At 48.3% G+C, this 22,047-nt stretch overlaps 1 protein-coding gene across 2 annotated transcripts in view; it reads right to left on the bottom strand.

Moving 5' to 3' along the window:
* Nucleotides 1–22,047, bottom strand: part of TACC1 (transforming acidic coiled-coil containing protein 1) — an 80,691-nt gene that overhangs the window by 12,577 nt on the left and 46,067 nt on the right. The window contains exons 4-7 of one of the 2 annotated variants that reach the window (XM_084804052.1): nucleotides 16,638–16,698; nucleotides 13,244–13,370; nucleotides 4,485–4,543; nucleotides 1,309–1,440 (exon numbers count right to left, since the gene is read on the bottom strand). In XM_084804052.1, the coding sequence (XP_084660178.1) occupies nucleotides 1,309–1,440; nucleotides 4,485–4,543; nucleotides 13,244–13,370; nucleotides 16,638–16,698 (379 nt within the window). Of the gene's footprint in view, nucleotides 1–1,308; nucleotides 1,441–4,484; nucleotides 4,544–13,156; nucleotides 13,371–16,637; nucleotides 16,699–22,047 lie in introns of both variants that reach the window. The other variant, XM_084804051.1, reaches the window with a different exon arrangement.

Genomic DNA, 22,047 nt, shown 5'->3' with positions numbered 1-22,047 from the left:
TGGAATGCCAGTTGTCCAGATGTGGCCTGCAAGCCTAAGATTCAGCATCTCCACTTGAAGTTGACATGGCTTCTCTTGTTCTTAGTAAGAATGGTCATCTCACTACTGAGAGCATCAGCAGGTCACAGGTAAGCATCACCCAACTAAGGGTGGGAGTGCTCCATAGATAGGCCTGGGCCCCTGTTGCTATCAAGGTGCTAACGGATTTCAAAATGGTTCGATCATGTGACTTCCCACTTCCACCTTGTTAAGGCCATGCCTGAGCTGTGGGCGGCTGTACTGGAGCCCAGACCTGAAGTGTGGTTCTCCCATTCCCCAAGAGCAATAGTTGGAACAGGAGGCTTGAGCCAAAGAAAGAACTCAGGCGGGCAAGAACGTACTGGCTGTGTTGACCAGGCAAAGGCAGGAGGCCAGGAAGTACTTCTTCACATGGCACATAGTTAAAGCTATGTAAGTCATCGTTAAAGCTATATAATTCACGACATGGAGTGATGGTCGCCAACTTGGATGACTTTAAAAGGGGATTAGACAAATTCGGGGGGGGGTGTTAAGGCTATCAGTGGCTACTGGTCATGATGGCTATATATTACCTCCAGTATCAGAGTCAGTATGCCTCTCAATACCACGTTCCCACCCATGTTGCTGGGGAACATGGGCAGGAGGGTGCTACTGTGTTCATGACCTGTTCCCATAGGCATCTGGCTGGCCTCTGTGAGAACAGAATGCTGGCCTAGGTAGGCCTTTGGTCTGATCTAGCAAGGCTCTTCTTCTTGCCATGTTCTAATTTATGCCAAGCCTAGCCAATCCACGGGCTGCATATGGCCTGCCAATCAGAGGGGCTGACGTTCTACAACTGAGGCTTCGGAACCGGAGATTCCTGGTTGAAACTCCTTGAGTCCCTGACACAGTGTAAGAAAATAACAGGTGGTTCCTACCTGTGGAGACTGGTGGTTCCTATGTCAATGGGGCGGTGAATCTGCTCCAGGTTTCAGTCAGAACTCTAAAGGAGCTATCCAAGATGCACAGCTCCTTTAGAGTTCTGACTGGTTCTGACTGAAACCCAGAGCAGATTCACTGCTCCACTGACACAGGAACCACCAGCCTCCACTGGTTCCTCCCCCACCACATTATAACCGATTAAGAAGACATTTTCCCTCTCAACATCTAGGCTCTAGTCTCAAACATAACTGCGTGCCCAACACCCAAACCCTCACACACACATACAAGCACACACACCAACAATAACCATATTGCTGGCATCCCGGCAGGGTCAAGTGATCAGCACTGACTGACCAGCCCAGAACTTACCTCTTCTCTGATCAGAGTCAGAACTGCTGTCTTATCAGATTCACTGAGGCAAATGGAGTCCAGAGGGCTTTCAGCTCCTCCTCTCAAGCCAGCTCCGGGAGCCTTCTCCACAGAACACAGTTCAGAATGGCCCTGTGGAAAGAATGATGGGTCAAGAGAAAACACAGTCATCCCTCTTTAACTAGGCTAGTTTTTCCTAAATTGGTGGTGTCCACTCCAGGGACCCAGAACAACAGCAGGAGATCTGAGTGATGAATTGAGGTTTATCCCATTTTGTAACCAGGGCTAATTAGTCAAATCCAGCACTCAGTACTCATCTGCCAACTGGATTTCTTGCAGATTTGGAATGTTGCGGCAAGCCTGAGGGGTGCGAAAGGCCAAAATGCGGCCTGGTAGCCGGCCAGATGGGCAGCTAATAAATCTAATAAATAAATAAAATAAAAATGGAACACAGGAGATGGGCGGTGAGGAGCTGAAGCCATGTGGTACGATGCAAACAGGAACAGTGCCCCCCCCCCTCTCTCACACACACACACACACACACACACACACAGAGTACTGAAAACTCCCTGAACGGTGCTGTTTGGATGTTGAGTTTTCAGTGGACATGATGCAACTTCACCATACACACAACCCTCAAATATAAGATTATAACGAAGCATACAAATGGAGAGATTGACAACAGCTGTGACTGTTTCCCATTTATATTAAACTCAAAAAGAAACATTTTGTTGCATAATTTGGGGAGAGGGGTTGGTGCAAAGTATGAACCAGCACTGAATGGCCCCAGAACCATACATAACACAGATGTTAATTGTTTTAGGAATCAGCCTTTTCCTATGCCTCTTCCAGCTCCCTTTTCCCAGTACCAGCAAACGGACAGAGAATCCTGTGGCTCACTAGAGCCCTTCTATCCAGCCAACGGCTAGCTCAGCAGAATTGCCACGAGGGGGCCTTGTAAACGCAGCTCGTCTCCTACATTCCTTCCCCAATTTGGTGCCCCTCCAGATGTGTTGGACTACACCTCCCATCATCCTCAGCCAGCATAGCTTGGAGGGGCCCTCGAGCAAAAGCCCTTTGGAGGCACCCCTTCCAGTGAGTTTCTCTCCCCTCTGGTGGCCCCCTCTCTTTAACTCAGGGTGGGAAACCTCTGGCTCTCTGGATGCTGTTGGACTCCCAACTCCCATTTGCCCCAGCCAGCATGGCCTGTGGTCAAGAATGATGGGAGTTGTAGTCCTCAACAACATCTGGAGGGCCGCAGATTCCCTCCCCCTGCTTTAACCCATGGGCAGTTGGAGGCAATATCCTTCCTCCATACCATGGCTACCAGTCACTCGCTTGCCCAGAGTCAGCAGGCAAACCAAGTAGCAGCTGAGGTTCTCTGCACCGCTGTTGCTGCTCGCTCGCCAGAACAGCAGCAGGCACGCGGCGATGGCAGCAAAGAAGAGCTGACGCAGGGCTCTGGTTGGCAGGGCAGTGGGCCGCCCTGGGGCACCAGCAGCTGCCCAAGAATGCCAACCCCTGATGCTGGCCCTGATGCTACCTTTGCACAGGTGCTGCCCAGGGCCGTGACTCCACGCACGTACGGAAAAGGCGCCAAAAAACGTATCCTGGACACTGAATCCAGCAAGGCTGAACATTTCCATTTTCACTGCTTAAAAATAAGTAATGTTTGTCGTACCTACAGCTGTAAAGACATGCCTAATAGGGCAAAACCCTGAAGAGATCTCAGAAGTCAGGAGAAAGAGTGCAGGAAAAACACTCCAGATAAGGTTTCAGCACGCCATTGCTGTGCCTCATTCACAGGGAAAGAGATCAATTTGTAACCCTCCTGTATTCTCCCTCTGCTTTTTCCATCTTTTTCCTTAACAGGAAAAAAAAACACACAACCCTGTTAAGGAAGAAAAGATCGAATAGCCGCACAATGCCTTCCGACTGAGTGATAGGAACCCTCCGTTTGGAAGCACCCTAAAGCGAAATAAGAAAAATGAAAAACTGAGATCCTCCAGAAGTGGAATCCTTTGGCCTGTCATGCGGTCTGTAGCCATACTGTGCTACCCAGTGCTGCAGTGGAATCAGGGCTCCCAGGGACACAGCCCAGGTACTTTTTTATTAGAAGGAGGCTGACGTCACCTGCGACCCTGCTCTGACTTCCCGGTTCACTCTGAGCTTAGCTGCAATCCTCAAAGCAGGGTACGGGTGGTGGTGGTGGGGAGAATTCTCTCTGCAACAGTATATTGTTATGAGCTATCCCTGTTGTGATGCAAAGTATTTTGGGGTGTCTTGGACTTGAATGGGCAAGACCCTTTAGCTGTACACAAGATCTGCTCCTAGTGGAGATAAACCCGCCAGAACTGGTTTGTTGATACGGATCAACACAGCAGCCTGAATTTTGGGACTCTTCTTGGGGGCCTGGCTATGGGGACTGTGATGATGAGTGCCTGCACTTCCAAAACTTACCACTGCACCGCCGGTACTACCGCAAAACACCAGCAAAGCCCTAGCCTTGCTGCACAGAAACTAAGTAAGGGAGGTGTCTGGGTGGACACTGAGCCCATAGAATCCCAGAGTAGTTCTGATTCTGAGGAAGAGCAGTCGCTCCTGGGAGAGGAGTGCGCTCCTTTTTCCCAGGGCCAACAGCTGATGGAGATTCCTCCCACCAGCATTCCTAGCTTAGACAGCAGTCCTGGGAGTGACAGAGCGCGGGAAGCAGACTTGATGGATGCGCGACGCCAACGCAGAGAGCGGCGCCAAATGGAGGGCGCAGAAAGGAGGCGTAGTGCCCGGTTGGCACGCAAACAACGGCTGCGCCCCGAGGATCCAAGGGAAAAGGGGAGGGACTCTCCCTAGTCCTTAAGTTCAGGGGTCTGCCAGTAATTCCCTTTCAAACGGGGACCAACTGTTCCAACTTAGGGCATAGGTACTGTGCTGCTCACATCTAGTTGCTAACGGTAGAGTTGTTAAGTTGTAAATGAGGAATAAAGCTTTGAAAAGAATCCCTTTGTCTGTGTCTGGACTTGGCTACTGGATTAGACTGAGAGAGGCCTCCAAGGAGCCCTTGACAGGAGGGGTGGAAGGGACCTCGCTGTCGAAAGGCTGTGATGCGTCAAGGTGAAAACCTCAACAGCCCATGCTCCATTTTGCCACTGGAGGACAGGAAATGCACGTGCACTTACCAAGGTATCGCTGGGGTTGCTCCTCTCAGCCAGACTGCACAGCGGGTCCTTCTCGAAATCTAAGGCAGAGGAACACAAGTGGGTTATACACTCTGATGGCAGGAGCCTCTGTGGTGAAGTTCCTGGAAGGAGGAAGTGGCAGTCCCATAGGAATATAGGAACATAGGAAGCTGCCTTATACTGACTCAGACCCTTGGTTCACCTAGCCCAGTATTGTCGACGCTGACTGGCAGCGGCTCTCCAGGGTTTCAGGCAGGAACGTTTCCAGCCCTACCTGGAAATGCTGCAGGTTGAAATGGGCACCTTCTGCATGCAAAGGAGGGGCTCTGCCGCTGAGCTATGGCCTCTCCCAAAGGAGCCACAGCAGGCAGATCTCCTGCTGCTTGATCCTTTTAACTGGAGAGGCCGGGAAGTGAACCTGGGACCATTTGCATGCAAACCATGTGCTTTACCAGTGAGTTATGGTCTCCCCTGTCCCCCACACGATTCATGCATGCATATACATCACCTGATCTTTTGTCACTCGATACCCAGAGACTAGAAACTGAATGTGCAAACTATCTCTGTCAGATGTGTGGCATTTGTGATGACCCGGGGTGATATGGAAGCTCCAGCTGGGACGTTAGATCTTGGATGACTTTATTCAAACGTGTATGTCATCACTCGATGGCATCATCAAGCAATGGATGTGCATGCGTGAAACAGCCCTTCTTTTTAGAGGAGAAATGCTGACAACCCCCTCCCCTCCAGCTATGCAAAGCTGCTTATAATATTGCACAATGCACAAACTAGAAGCTGCCAAAGGGGTTTCTGCAGGACCCGGAATGTCACCTGTGCTGCCAAAACCCTACAGAAGGAATGTGGCTGGTATCCAAGAAGCTGCTTCTCCAGCAGTCACCTTGTGCATCTTTGAGCTTTGTAGACTTTCCAACAGTGCTATCTTATTTGATTATTTTTTCCAGAATTACAGCCAAGATTCTATTAGACCAGAGCAGCCTTCCTCAGCCTACTTGGCTGGCTGGAGGATGCTGGGAGTTGTAGTCCCAACACCTCTGGAGGGGACCTAGTTGCGGAAAGCTGGACTAGAATCTTGGCCCCAGTTCCCTTTACATTTTTCTGTTGCACATCTAAAATATAAACTGAAGCATGAATGCAGCCAATGCATATATTTGGAAATACATGTGTTGTGCAGGAATAAGTCCAAGAGAGCCCTGCCTGGTTATGGCACCCAAGCCTGAGTCTCCCTCCATGTCTGAGAGAAAGACAGCAAGGGTGAAGAACCTTCAGATGTTGTTGGACTATGGGCAGAATCCAATGGCCTGCTTCCACCCCTACCGATTCTCTCCTGCCCTGCCAACTGCTTGCGCAATGGCAATTTAGTGCTTCTGGGGCAGCCCTGAAATGAGTGGAAATGCTTGTTTCTGGAAGGAGGCAGGTCGGTGGAGCTCACATAAGAGAGCTCCGCCAACCTGCCTCCTTATAGAAATGGTTTCTGCTCATTTGGGGGCTGCCCCTAGGAAGTGCTAAATCTCCCTCACGTAAGCAGTGCGTCCCACTTGCGCAACGGAATTGGCAGGACCCACTGCTCGCAGAAGGGAATCAACAGGGGCAGAAAGGAATCAGTGGGGGCATAAGTGCCCCTTTGGGGTCTGCCCTGTAGCTCCCATCATCCCTCATCATAGGCCTTGCTGACTGGGGCTGATGGGAATCTGAGCCCGACAACATCCGGAGAGCCACACCTTGAATCATCTGGCAAGGCGATACAGATGCTTAAGAAGGAGCCAGTGCTGTGTGGTAGGATGAAATGCTAGACTGGGAAAACCTGGATTCGAATCCCAATCAGCCATAAAGTGGACTGGGTGACCAGGGGCCAAATCACTCATTCTCTCAGCCTAACTTACTTCACAGGTACTCCTAACATACACTGTTCTGAGATCTTTGAAGGAAGGGCAGGATGCAAGTATTATATTTCTTAACAACTATAGTCCTATCCTAATAAAGTAATTGTGAGTCTACGTGCTGAGAGGACGGAAGAGGAGAGAGGTTCCAAGCCCTGGGGCGGGGCAGAAGGGTGCAGTGGCAATCTGCCACACCATTCTCCTACACAAGCACTGTTGCACAGGCTGAGCTCCCATTCATTTCTAGGAGGTATGTGCAAGAGAACATCCTGGCGGATCATAAGTTGCTGGTGGCCCTACAGAAAATGAGAAACCCCTGGATAGCGTGCCGCTGCCACCTTCTTTTTTCGCTCTCCCCTCCCTAACACACGCATGCACACACACGGTTCTTTTTACTGCTTTACAGGAAAAGCAGCTGTCGTTTTGCCCCATCTCCTGAGGCGGCACCTCCATGGAATGGGACACATCACACACCCTGCGGATATTTGTACGTGGTCCTGAACAGCAGCTGTTTTCTCCCCTCAGAATGACAAGAATGCAAGACTCACACGAGGCAAAGCTGACCTAAATGAGAGTTTCACATATCCCCTTCTATTCTTATCTGCTGAGCAAATAAATATCGTCTCCAGCTGCGAGCAAATGACGGGGAACGGGCCTCGGAATGTCTCACAATCTCCTCAGACTCCACCACAGGCTTTCCCAGAATCCTTTATTATCTTGCTAACGCAGTTTCAAAAACGTCTATGTTCAAGGAACCCTTCTCCATACTGACTGGTCTGCCAAGGAAACCCTGTATGTTGCAAAGGATTCTGGGACGTATTCCAAGGCGCTCGACTCAGTTCATGGAAGGAACAAAACAGACATTACTTTAAATTGTATCTAGCAGCTATGTCTTTATTACTTTATTTATTTTATGCTAGAGTAAGTGTGCACGGACACTGCTCCAGTTTAGGTCCATAGCATGGTGGGTAAAGGGGGCTTTTAATAGGCCCCTGGTGCCTATTCTACAGTAAAAATAAAGAAGATGATGCTATTAGATATGGATTTAAAATAAGGGCTGTTTGTCCCGTAAGGCAGGGGTTGGGAACTTCTTTAAGTCTGAAGGGCAAAATCAACTTTGGAAAGGCTCTTGGGGTCCATAAGGTGGGCCCCAAAATGCAGCATACTGTAACTTAAAGCTTTTACTCCCCATAACTAAGCCTTGGCAGAGGCCGTTCAACCTTTTAGAATGGAGGGGAAAAAAACTACACAAAAGCTGGGAAACCACCAACGATGGGTGGCTGGGGGGAAGGGAGTATTGCCATATGGAGAATCCCAGAGGGCCAGACTGGGACCTCAGGAGGACTGGATTTGGCTCCCAGGCCTGAGGTTCCCGATCCTTGCCCTGAGGGATGCTGGCAGGAGAAGCAGCGCTGCATGTCACCCACTCCTGGTGTAGGATCTCCTTTTCAGCCGTTCTGCCAAGCGCGCAGATGCTAAGGGCAGCAGGCAGAGTCCCACGTCCCCTTCTAGGCACTGACTACGAGCATCTCTACACCAGCCTAAAATCCCGCAATTAAAAGGGGGCACTCTGCTTCCGTTTTAAATGCAGGATTACGACAGATTCCCTTTACACAAGCTTCCTCCCCCCCCCTTATCTGAGTCTTCCATACGTTTCATCAATCTATCTCCTCATCTTGCGGTGTTTCCTTTTTCACGGAGGGAACTCAAGCGGAACACAAGCGGGGTACTTTGATAGCTCATTATCTCCGATCTTTTAAACAATGGAATAAGGGTAATTGGGTGCGGGAGACGCCCTGGAGGTTCACGGCGTCATCTAAAGGGCCCACAAACTTACGTGAGTGAGCAATCTCAACAGCAGGATAAAACCTCTGTGTGAAGAAGCCCTATATATGGGGGTGGGATTTTTTTTTAAAAAAAATAAAAAGCGGTATATACATTTCTGAAATAAAAAAATAAAATAAAAATATTGTATGAATAGGGCTTTTGAGAATTCTGAAGGCAGGCAGAGAAAGCTGGAGGGTGATCATAAAACCCTGGCTGCTTTTCTATAGCCACATTTTCAAGCCTGGCTTACATGTGGCTACTTCATATGCAATGCTCAGCCAGTTGGGATCTCGGGAGTAGGGATGGGGGAGAATTTCTCCCCGAAACTTCGGGGGGCCGAGTGCCAACGTATTCGGCCCCCCGAAGTAGTTTCGGGGAGAAATTCTCCGCACCCCCCCGCACCCCGCACCCCCCCCGGGATGGGACTTACCTTTCACGAATGTCCCTCCCGGCGGCGGGTCCCAGCGGCGGTTCGGCAGGTCTTCGACAGGGGCAGAGGCAGCAGCCGGTCTTTTGACCGGCTGCTGCCGCCACCGCCATTCCAATAAAAGTAAAAAAAAAAAACGCCCCCGTGATAGGCTACGTGACGATTAACGTAGCCTATCACGGCTAGATTTGCAAAGTCAGCCGTGATAGGCTACGTAAATCATCACGTAGCCTATCACAGGTGACTTAAAAAAAAAAGCGCGTACGGCTAATGGTGGCCCCCATAGGGAGCCGCCATTCGCGTTCCTTATTTGGTCGCTGTAGTCTACGTAAAAATTACGTAGACTACAGCGACCAAATAAGGAACGCGAATGGCGGCTCCCTATGGGGGCCGCCATTTGCGTACGCGCTTTTTAAATTTTTTTTTAAAGTCACCCGTGATAGGCTACGTGACGATTAACATAGCCTATCACAGCTGACTTTGCAGATCTAGCCATGATAGGCTACGTAAATCGTCACGTAGCCTATCACGGGGGCGTTTTTGTTTTTGTTTTTTACTTTTTATTTCGCGGCCGGGCGAGGCGAGGCGCCTCCTCCCCGGCCTGAATTTCGGCCGGGCGAGGCGGGAAGCCTCCCCTCCGGCCTGAACTTCGGGGGGAGCAGCGAAGCGCCTCCCCCCCACCGCAAAGCAAGCTGCGAGACCAGGTAAGTGACTTTCGTGCACCCCTACTCGGGAGCTTCTGATGGGGGGAGGCGGGGGGAAGAGAGAGTTCTCTCTCACCCGCAGCCTGATGGCTGACACCATGCAGCATTTATCCTGTGTTTATTAGCCTCCTACAACTGCTAGGTGAAATTCTCGCAGGCGATCTCTTCTCGATCATCCCAGAGTGCGGGACACGAAATAATGGGCTCAAGTGACAGGAAGCCAGATTCTGGCTGAACATCAGGAAAAGCTTCCTGACTGTTAGAGCAATATGACAATGGAACCCATGACCTAGGGAGGTGGTGGGCTCTCCCATGCTGGAGGCATTCAAGACAAGGCTGGACAGCCATCTGCCAGGGATGCTCTGACCTGGATTCCTGCATTGAGCAGGGGGTTGGACTACATGGCCTTGTAGGCCCCTTCCGACCCCACTATTCTATGATTCTATGGTACAGGAATAAAAGGGGCCCTTCTGCCTTGGAAATGCTGAACCCATTCCGCTGCAGCTCTATAAACTACCCGACCCAAGCGCCTGCCCTGCTGTCAACTGCAGAGATAAGCACGGCTCTGAGCTTTGTTCCTTCTCCCTGAACAGCGACATTTACAGCTGTTTCTAACGCTTTGTGATAAACAACGCGAGCAAGAAACAAATGGCTACAGACATTCAGCGAGGCAGATCCTCATGCCTGCACCTGGCAAACACCAGCATAGACTAGATGTTTCTGGTGCCTGGGCTTTAATTACGTTTAAGTGCATCGGCTGAAAATTAAAAAGGAGAAGGACAGCAGAACACAGTCAGGAGCGGCGCCAGTATGCCAGCACAGGCCGATTTAGGGGTAGGAAGAAACTACCCGCGGGAGTTTCAACACCTGCTCAAAGCTCGTAATAAAAGCTCACCGCAAACCCATTTACTGCTTGCATATCTAACTCCTTAAAGCAGGGGTGTCAAACCTCTCTCGGCCCAAGGGCCAAATTCAATTTCAGAGAAAGTCTTGGGGGCCGCATTCAAGAGGTGGGTAGGGCCAAAGGCAAAAGGGCCAAAATATCACCCCACCCATATTTTAGCATAAATCTCAGACTGCCAGCAACAAAACCGTAGGAGAAGTATTGAAACATTTTAGAATCAGGGCAGGGGTAGGGGCTGCATAAAAGCTGGGAAACCAAATGATCGGTGGTCAGAGGGAAGGGTGTGTGGCCAACTGGGGAATCCTGGAGTGTCGGATTGGGACCCTCAGCAAGCCAGTTTTGGCCTGCAGGCCTGAGGTTCAACACCCCTGCCTTCAAGCATTAATGGACTGGACTTTCTTGTCCCGACAGGCAATTTGAGGGGCTTCATTCTACTACCGAAGGCAATCTTTGCAATGCCTGTACTAGGGTGAACTCTGGAAAGTATGTGTGTGTGTGTTAGCATTAGGTTTTAGGAATCTTCTCCCTACCTACCAAACCATTTCAGATCCGACACCAGACTCTTGGGTCCAATCCAAAATGGATCCATAACTGCCCTTATCCCTTCCACTACCCTCCATCTTCCCACCCATTTCCCACTTACTGGCATAAGTTATGATGGTAACGAGAGCTACCAATGAATATCACAGCATAGACAGAGGCCCTGGATGCTGCCGTGGGTGCATGGCAACATCCAGGGCTGCTGGATATCATGGGAATGATAATTCTTGTAGTTCCTGGGCCCTTGGATGCTGGCATGCATGCTTGCTGCAATGTCCAGGAATGCTGTGAACCATGAGAAATATATTTCCCATGGTTCTGAGCATCCTTGGACTTTGTTGCGAAAATGAAAAGCAGCATCCAGGACCCAAAGAGTACATTCAGAGGCCCTCACCACTACGTCTCATCTCAGAAGGGTTCACACAACATGACAACCCACATGCTGGGTTGAGTGTGGGTTGTTGTTGAACCATGGGTTGTCACTGAAATGTGAGTTGTTCTGTTTTGCGAACTCAGCCGCAGTTTATTAATCACTACCTAGAAAGAGAACCCATGGTTTGTTGTTGGGTTGTGAATTAGGGGTTGTTCATGGTTAATAAACCATGGTTTGTTAGCAGGGCTGGGTTCCTACAACACAACAACCCACAGTTCAACAACAACCCATGGTTCAATGACAACCCCCACTAAAACCCATACTCAACCTTGAATGTGGGTTGCTGTGTTGTGTGAACCAAGACAAAGTATATGCCGGGGGGAGGGGGGACACTAGGGAGGTCTTCCAGGAACACTGAAGTAAAGCCTAAGGCAGGGATATTTCAGCCTACAACTCCATCGTCTCTCACCATTGGAAATGCAGGCCAAAACATCTGGATGGCCACAGGTTGCCTAAGGACTAGAGTTCCTGGTATGCAGTAATAATGTCATCTCAACACAGTAGGGCCTGATCTGCTTGGAATATAATCTGAAATTCAAACTGATTTTTTAAAGTCTGGCAAACACCCAATTAATCAGTTTGTTTTCTCAGGATCCCTTCTGAAGTAGGTTTGGGCAGATCCCAGGCCCACTTTGTCAAATCATGGAACAAGGATGGTTCTGTAGTTATTGGTTAAGAGTATACTAGTCTGCAAGTTTCAAGGTTCAATCCTATGCATGTTTAAGACAGAAAAGGTCCTACAACTCCCAGCATGACCCAGCCAGTCATGCTAGCTGGGGCATGCTGGGAGTTGTAGGACTTCTTTCTGTCTAAACATGCATAGGATTGCACCCTTAATCAGTTTAAAATCAGCAGATCAATCCATGAAATTTTAATTAATCAATCTGACCTGATGTGCGGCGGGGGGAGGGAGCAATTTTAATTGGAAGGGCTCTCTTATTCGTTTCTTTAAAAGTGTAGTTTGGCTTTGCTGCTTTGCTCTAACAGAGAATTCATACAGAAAAATATTAAAGAAAACCTCCAAGCAGCCAATGGACTCCACTCATATTTTTGCTTGTAAAGTGAAGGGGAAAATATGTTAACTCACTGCCATTAACTAGATTTAAACTTGGTGTAATTTTCTTTTCCTTTTTTCCTTGCTTGTTTGCCTTTGTATTTGGAAAATTAATAAAATTTTGGGGAAAAAAGGAAGAAAAATATTAAAGATGGCTTAAGGCGCAACCCTATTGGGTTGCTGCCCACGAGACGGAAGCCTCCAATCTCGCCCGCTAGATGGAAGCCTCTGATTTTCATCTCTCCATCCTCCTATTTTTACATTTACCTGGAGATGAGCCTCTGAGCCTGTCTAGTATTAGCCATGTGGGTGGGGGCAAGGCTGGAGAGGCCATAGGATTTTGTGTCTCCTGGCCTCTCCTCTCCCTGCCCACCAGAACACCCCCTTTTCCTGCGGTTCTTTCCACGGTGGCTGCGAGGGGGTGGGGGAAGGGGGAGGGATTGGATCTTGGAGTCCCCCTCCCAGCAGTGTCTATGGCTTTGGGAGGGGAAATCCAAAAAATCCTGTGGTCCCTGGGACGCTTTCCAGAGACCATAGGGATTGCCTCCTTATCCGTCTAACAGTTTATATTTATTGTTACTCAGTCTTCTCCTTCTTCCAGATCTCAAAGAGGCATGCATAGGCTTTGGGAATATGCATACTTTATGAACATTAAATGAAATTACAACTACAATCCTAAAACACACTAGAGAGAAAGCTCCATTGAATACAGTAAGACTTACTTCTGAATAGCACACACAGGATTGTACCGCATGTTTGTTTTAGAAGGCAACTAAAATGAATTAATCAGTTGACAGCCCTCATAGGAACACATAAGTTATTTGACCTAGAGCATTAAAGCAAGAGAGAGGTAAAATGAGGAGAGACAGAGAGATGCTTCCATACCTTCTCCTGGGGATGAAAACGTATGATTTATGGCAGACACGGGAACATTGGAACACTCAAAGTACTCCAGGTCTTCCTCGGGCTCACCTTTCGCCTCCGACTCGGCTGGCTTCTGATTGGAGGACGTGGAAGCCAGTTTTTCTTCATCGGTGGCATGCCCATCCCGGTTGGAAAGCTCTGGGATTTTGGAGATGAGCGCCTCTTCTTCTTCACCCTGTGCAGCAAGGAGGCAGTTAAAAAGGGATGAGTCCACCAGCTGATGGTCTGATCAGATTCCCCTGGAATATTGCAAAGAACCCATGGTTGAGGGCTCCTTGCAGTATTCAAGGGGAATCTGATCAGACAGGCGGCATCCAGCAATGCCAACAGGCGGGAGCGAGGATTGGAAAGAGAGCCAGAAGTGGCTTCAGTCCTTCTCCTTCAGCCCTTTTCCTTAGTCACATTCTTTAAAAGATGTGATGGTGGGATGTAGCTAGAAATGCCTGCCTTCGTAACAGGAAAGTAATTGGATGCATCAATTGGGAAGAGCCATAACTCAGTGGTAGAGCACTACCTTTGCATGCAAAACGTCCCAGGTTCAGTCACCACCATCTCCATATAAGGCTGGAAAAGTCTCCTTTCTAAAATATTGGAGCACTGTTGCCAGTCAAAGTAGACAATATGGGGATGCAACAGGGATAGGCAGCTTATGGCCTGTCAGATGTTTTGGCCTACAATTCCCATCAGCCCGAGCCAGCATAACCAATGGTGAGGGATAATGGGACTTGTAAGCCAAAGCATCTGGAGGGCCACAAGTTACCCACCCTGGACAAATAGTCTATTCTGGTATAAGGCAGCTCCTTAGGTCTATTTTTGTTTATGGTGGAGCCATAGCTCAGTGGTAGAGCCCATGCTTTGCATGCAGAAGGTCCCAGGTTCGATTCCTGGAGTCTCCAAGGTGGGCTGGGAAAAGACCCCTACCTAAAACCCTGGAGAGTCCCTGGTCAGTGTACTATGTTCCTGTGTTGGATCCAGATTGCGGCAGGGTGGGGACAACAGCAAGATGCCCTTAATAGAGACCCATCCCCGACTGGTCCTACCTCCTTGCCACTTTCCTTCTCCCTCTGGGCTCAATCTGCACCACTGCACAGAAGGAGGGAGCAAGGCAAGCGGAGGCTGCTGCCGCTCGAACACTTGGACAGGGCAGGTGAACAGGCAGGAACAGCAAAGAGGAGAAGGGCTGGAAGATTCTAGGGGGCAGCAGTAGCGCTATTCTGGGATGTCCATGGGATTTTTTCCCGGGTGCAGGGGGAGCAAAGTATACATAACCACGACGGCATTGTTAACAAACGTGTGGTACGGTAGAACACAATTTGCGTGCACAGCACACACCGCTACAACAGAGTTGTGCATTTCCTTTGTGTGCATGCATGCATGCTTTGCTGCTTAAGAGTCACATTCCATGACATTTAGAACTGTACACGGAGTGGCAGAACATCATGGGACTCTGACAGCATGAATGCAGAAGAGTGCGGTTTTCAACTTCAGACAAGAGGCATTATGAACTCCAACAAAACTTTATTTGGAGTGAGGGATATGTAACACTAAGAACAAGAGTAGGTGTGGCAGTGGGGGGGGATGGGGACAGAGGCATGAATACAGTATAGTAATCCCTGTTAAGGATGTTATCTTGGACATTTTCTGGCGTCGTCACCCTTATCGTAATATTGACAGTGTTAGGGTGTAATCTTATGTCTGTTTATGATTGATTAGTTGATTGCATTTATACCCCGCCTCTTTTCCTCTTGCAAGGAACCCAAGGCGGCTTACATTATCCTCCTCCTCTCCATTTTATCCTCACAACAACAACCCTGTGAGGTGGGTTGGGCTGAGAGTCTGCGACTGGCCCAAAGTCACCCAGGGAGCTTCCATGGCCGAGTGGGGACTAGAACCCGGATCTCCCAGCTCCTAGTCCAACACTCTTGCCACTACACCACACTGGCTCTTCTGTTTAGACAGAAATACACCCTACAATGGGTTGTAGGACTTTTTCTGTCTAAAAAGGCATAGGATTGCACCCTTACATGACTTGTCAGGAAAAGAGTTCCTATGTTCTAGAATGATTTCCTTAATCTTGGAAACATTGGCAAACAGTCTGTGGAGAGTAGCAGAGAGTGTCTTTGGTGGGGGAGGAGAAATAGGTATTCTTGTTCAGGGTTCTACAGTTCTCACTTTATCAGTCACTTTTGCATGACTTGAATTTTGAACTGCACAGATGTTTGTTTGGAACTGCATTTCCCCCACCCACCCCAAACTACACCTTTTGAGTCTGGTTGCACATCTTTAAAAAGCCTTATAACAAGTGCCAGAGAGCAGGTCTCCTATTTTTGGAAGGTCTGGTGACTAAGTGTCAACAAGGCTTGGGCTCCATATCTACCAAGATGGATAGATCTGACCTCTGAAAGATGTGTATACCACCTTCACTGTTTCTCAATGGATAGACCTGGTGTCTGGACAATGTCTTTCCACCTGCAGCTGAAACCCCCAATTCTTTACCTGCTCCCTTCACCGTACCTAGTGCTTAATGAATTGCACTGCTGCTAAATCAGCTTCACAGCCACCCCCAGAGCAGCAATTGCCCTCCCCCACAAATTCCCAACATGCCAGGATACTGGACCACACTGCAGGGTTGTCATATATTACTCTAACTCCACTCTCCCCACAGCAAACATGGGTAAAACAGCACCAGGTTACTTTACAGGCCTGGCATAAACTACCCTCTCTCAGCTAGAGGCCCATTATTGCACCCTGAAATATGGGTATAATAATGATGGACTTTATCTGCATGCCATAGCTGGGTAATTTTTTAAATCTTTAAAATCTTGGGGGTGGGGGTGGGGAGTCATAGATTTTCTTCAATAAGACCTGACTTGTGTTTTTAGGTAGACATACTATTGCCCAATCAGTTACAGTAAAATTCTGGATTCCTGATATTTATTTATTTTTGATGGGGCAGCAATCACATCCCACCAAGGAAGACCCCCTCCCAACCCGAAAGCTTAAAAACGAACCAGGAGGTTTCTTCTCCAAATGGTGGGTGTGTCAATCATTGCTATGATTTCAGTAATTGCCTAAAAATACTAAAAGGTGGAAGCAGGGTAGTTTCTCTCAAAAAGAATGGGCAGAACCTTGCCTGTACATCTAGCCTCACATCTTGGGATCTACAAAGGCTAAAAAAAGACATGCTATTTTAAAATTAAAGCTAGGAAATCAGGGGTGATGGCTCATTTGCAGGGGGAACAGTCCCCCCCCTTGCCCTCTGTGCTGACGCCCATGGTGTTGGCCTCAGTAGGGGCCTAACAATGCCAGCCTCTGATGCTGGCTTTGAGATGTAAGCATGTTCCTGGCTGCTACTGCAAATCACCCTTTCTCTCCATCAGAGGCTGATCCTATGACAATGCCAATGTGGCCAAGTGGCCAAGAGTTAGCAGCGACCCCATACCTGAGAGCAAACATCCAGAACCAGGGACTGTGTTTCATATTTCTTCACCTTGCAGCCACTCCTACAGAAAGAAAGGGAGGACGGGTTAGCGTTGGAATCTTCCTGAGTCTCAGAAAGGAAGGAGTGAGTGAGGCAGGTGAGGAGGGACACAGGCAGAGAGAGGCTAAACCAGTATGAAGGGAAGGACCAGAATTTGCATCTGCTTTTCAAACACTCAGCAGGGAAAAGAAGACATCAGCCACATTCCTACTTAAAGTGGGGGGGGGGGGGAGAGAGAAAGCCCAGCAACAACTGCTGCATTCGAGAGCTTTTATTCCTGGGAAATAGCCAATGCATACAGACATGTTTACATGTTATGCAGGTGAACGCACATTTGCTGCTGATTTAGCTAATCCTGAATACCTGAACAATTGCGCCTGTATGATAACTGTACAAGCAAACACATGTTTGTCACACTCACACTTTCCACTTTTAAGTGTAGGCTTAAAATATCTTCCAGATAAACTTAAAAAAACTCCAAATGTGGCCCTAAACTATGAAGCCATAGTTTAGGGTTATGGGAACAAGTTTGACTGAGCCTTCAGAACACTTCTACCCACACCACTTCTCCTCCTACGTGGATGTGAAGAGAGGATTGGAAGCATCTGCCCCTTCGTTTAAACTAACTACAGTTTGCTGTTATGTCAAAATTGGGTCAAACTGTGATTACTTTAAGCTATGGTTTATTGAAGCAAGCCAAAATCAAACCATGGTTTATGATCCTGCCTTGTTAACAAACCATAGTTCAAACTAACCAGCGCTCCCCCAGTTCGGATGCAACAAGAAACGCTGGTTAGTTTAAAACAGGAACATAGCACTATATCCAAACCAGGCAAGGGTATGCAGGTGATAGGTGGTGGGGCGGGGAGGCAGCCAGCAGTAGGTTGCACAAAATAGCTGCAATTCCCAAAAGGTTGCCTTATTTGTCTGCAAATGTACTTAGCAATATTGCCCCACCTTGGGATTAGGCATTTCATGTCCCACATTGAGAACTGCACCCCTGGAACCTTCTTTTCTAGTTCTTGTTCATCAGACTCTAACTACTAATCCAGTTTCACCTATACTTGAAGGACTAACCAATCCAGGATTTTGGATCAGCTGGGGTGGCTCTGCTTGTGGTATCTGTGAAGAAAGTGGCCTGTGGGGCTACCACACGTGCACAGCCTTCTTGGGGGTGGCACCCTGGCTGTGGAGCTCCCTTCCACTAGAAATTTGGCTGTCACCAACACTACTGTGATTCAGGTGCCACCTAAAGACACATTTATTTGTACAGGCTTTGGGGATACAGGCAAGTGTTTTATCTGTTTTAGTGATGGCTTTTATTGTATATTATTACGTATTTGTTCATTTTAGACTTATGATTTTAATGGTGTTTATATGTTGTACTATTTTATATGGGCTGTTAGCCTGCCCTAAGCTTTTTGGGAGGAAGGGCAGGATATGGATGAAATAAAGAAATGCAAAAACTTCTTAAGTTCCAAGCATTAACCTGCAGTAGACCCAGCAATCTCTCCCCTGCTGCTGCAAGTCAAACATCAATGAACTCCAGAGGAAAGGTGCTATTATTCCAGCAGGCATCCTTCATCTCCATCAAGCTAACCAGCAGGAAGGAGGTGGCTTGAAGCAGTCAAGTGTTTAGCTGTTGATAGCTTTTATCCATAACATCCCCCCTCCTACACACACACACACACACACCCTTTGCTGGCTAATTTTGTTGTTATCTGCCCAGCATAAGCTTTGCTGCCGTTCTTTGCTTGGACATTAGCACAGAGCGCCCTGACCTGGAATCACATCCGTGTTCTCAAGGCTGCCAAAAGCACTAAGTGTGCGTATCTTCAAAATCTAGAAGCTGTTCAAGGCAACCCTGATAAAACGCTGGCACTGGATTAAACTCCATAGATTTACATGGAGTTTTTGTCCAAGCAAGAGTAGTTAGGAGCATAGGTAACAGCAATAAAATAAAACATTTATATCACAACAGCACAGCCTGATCCTACGCATGCTTTCTTGGAAGTAAGTCCCACTCATTTCAGTGTATTTTTTCACAGTAAAATTCCCAGTCTTAATTAATCAGCAACTTGCAGTTCTAGCATAGAGCTTCTGGCTCCCTGCACGGCAAGCAGAAGCTTCGGGAGGGGAGATTTAGACAGGGGAAATGGTGCAGAAGGGTTTACAGCCCCCCTCCATAGCACTGCAGCCTTTTTTCCGAATTTCTCCCCCGCCCCCCCTAGACACAGAGACATATCTTCCGCATCATATTTAGTTTGGCTTCCCACTGTGCTAAGCCAGCTTTCCCCAACCTGGTGCCCCCCTGATGTGTTGGGCTTCAACTCCCAGAATCCCCCAGCCAGCATGTTGAGATCCAACACATCTGAGGGGCACCAAGTCGGGGAAAGTTGTCCTAAGCAACTTTTGCAGCAGTTCCGTACTCTCGCAAGTACTGTATTTTAATTCTTACAAAACAATCTATAGCCCATCCCATGACACATTCTGTCTTAATGAATGTGGGGTGCTGAAAGGGATATCTTAGAATGAAAATTTCCATTAGCTCTGGAAAATATCAGACCTTAGGAAGTAAGCATGCTAAACTCTTCTAAGCCACAAGCTTAAGAAGCCAACCCTATTTATTGATTTATTTATATCCGCACAATAACCGACGTTCTCTGGATGGATTACGAACAGTTAAAAGACTAAAATGCCATGCAAACACTTAAAAATATAATATAAAAATATAACACTTTATTGTTGAATTTGGCTTTGCTTTTACATGCCGTCTTCGCACAGCCCTGCTTCACTGACTCCTCTCTGTCTCTACCGATGGAGCAGACATAATGGACCAGTTTGCAGGACACAACAGCCCATGGGTTAAACAACCTATGGGCTATCGTGTGCAAGTGCAAGAGAGCAGACGTGTTGCCTGCAGTGTGCCTGCCACTTCTGCTTTTCCTTGGCAAGCCATGATCAGCTCCATCATAGGTTGCTTAGTATGTGGTCTGAATCCAGACCACTGGGTTGTTTAGGGGCTAAACAACCCAGTGGTTAACCCAGGGGTCCCCAACACGGTGCCTGTGGGGACCTCCAGCAGTGTCCGTGAAGCTCACCACTCCCTGCCCCCTTAAAAAAAAAATGTTTAAAAACTTGAAAAATGTTAGGGGACACAGTTCTCCTTCCTGTTCCTGAACCTGTCCCTGAACAGCTGTTCAGCGGGCAGGAAGAGAAGAAAAGAGTTGCTGCCTAGCCCCACACAATCTTCTTCCATCCACATAGACCTTTCCCCTTTGCTCTATACCCAGTCCCAAGCCTTGCTCTTTCTCTCCCCTCTACCCCTGTGCCTTGCTATCTTCCCCTCCCTCCTAGCTCATAGCCTTGCTATTTCTCTCCCACTCACCCCTTTATTTTGCTGTTTCTCCCCTGTCCTAGGCTCTAGCCTTACTATTTCTCTTCCCCCGTCTTTACCTTGCTGTTTCTCCTCCTCCTAGCCTCGCTCTTTCTCTCCCCTCTGCCCCTCTGCCTTGCTATTTCCTCCCCTCCCAGCCTCCAGCCTCACCATTTCTCCTCCCCCCTCTTTTGACTAGCCAGCCCCCCACTAGCTACATAGGAGCCATTTTGTGGTGGTGCCCATAGCAGTTTCTCAAATTCCCAAATATGCCCACGGGTCCAAAACGGTTGGGAACCTCTGAGTTAACCCATGGTTTGTTGTTGGGTTAACCGCTGGGTTTAGCCCCTAAAAAACCCAGCACTCCAGGTTCAGACAACATGCTAAGCAACCTACAATAGAGCAGGTCATGGGTTGCTAAGGAAAAGTGGAAGTGGGGCGTGCACTGCAGGCAGTGCGTCTGGTCTCTCCCGCTCGTACACGACAGCCTGTTTGTTTAAGCCATGGGCTGTCGTGTCATCCAAACAAGGTCAATGTGTCTCGGTCCTTAACCATAGTTACATGATCAACAAGAAACTAAGGGCAGCCATCCCAAATCTGGGGCCCAGCAGACAAGTTGGATTACAACACCCAACTTCCCCCAGCCAGCACGGCCAGGTTAGTGTGATTGCAACCTACATATATAATTCAGGTTAAGAGGATGGCATAAGGAAGAAACGGAACCTTGGACTAGATGGCGACACCATTTTCAGGACTGAGGCATAGAAAGGTGTGTGGGTGGCCAGGGAACATGAACAGATATCCACTCCCCACCACTTCTTTCCTTCAAAGAAACGATAGCCACATTTTGGAGGACACAGAAAACTTCTCCTTATCTGGCCCCCTCAGGTTGATGACCTGGTCCTTTTCTGTCTTCTGCCTCTGTGTGCTGTGGGGAAGGACAGACATCCTGGTGGCCAATGGGGCACAAGGCCGCTACATCCCTCCATTCTTGCTTCTATCGCCTGGGCAGCCCGTTCTGATGAGTCACCCTCAGCTGAGCAAAGAGATGACAAGCCCCAGCCCCCTTCTCCAAACCTTCATCCTTTGTACACGTCAACCCACTCCCGCCTCGCTCCTTTTCACTCCTTCCCTGAACCCTTCAACCGGCCCTGCTTTTCTAAATATAGCTGTCCTCTCTCCCCACCTCCACCATTCTCTGCGTTAAAAAGCACGCACCAAGGAGTCTAGGAGTCCTTCGGGCTGCTGCTCCCAGGAGAGACTCTCATGCCATCGCGGACACACAAGAATAAGCCTATCAGGGCGTACGTGTTTTCTTCTTTGTTTCCCCCCCACATTTATTCTCTTTTCTGTGCTGCCCAACTGACAGATGCCCTCAGGGTGGTTTACAATTATAAAACAACAATGACAACCAAAACAATAAGAACGACAATGAAAATATCAAAATGTTAAAACATTAAAAATGCTTTAAAAAATTAAAGAGCCCACTTAATAGTCTGGGTAACAGATTAAAGATTGTTGGAAGGTCTTAACATAAGACCATCAGAAGAGCCCTGCTGGATCAGACCCAGGGTCCATCTAGTCCAGCATTCTGTTCACACAGTGGCCAACCAGCGGTCGACCGGGAACCCACAAGCAGGGCATGAGTGCAACAGCACCCTCCCACCCATGTTCCCCAGCAACTGCTGTACATAGGCATACTGCCTCTAATACTGGAGGTAGCACATAGCCATCAAGACTAGTAGCCATTGATAGCCTTCTCCTCCAGGAATTTGTCCAACCCCCTTTTAAAGCCATCCAAGTTGGTGGCGGCCATCACTACATCCTGTGGTAGCAAATTCCATAGTTAAATATGCGCTGTGTAAAGAAGTACATCCTCTTATCTGTCCTGAATCTCCTACCAATCAGCTTCATAGGATGACCCCGGGTTCTAGTATTTTGAGAGAGGGAGAAAAATGTCTCCCTCTTAATTCAGTATCTAAACATATACAGTGA

The sequence above is a fragment of the Heloderma suspectum genome, chromosome 6 (assembly GCF_057233095.1).
Source record: "Heloderma suspectum isolate Gila_16-S chromosome 6, 16-S_ref, whole genome shotgun sequence".
Classification (NCBI taxonomy): Eukaryota; Metazoa; Chordata; class Lepidosauria; order Squamata; family Helodermatidae; genus Heloderma; species Heloderma suspectum.
Note: the sequence above shows the minus strand (reverse complement) of the source record. Positions and strands in the feature narration are given on the sequence as shown.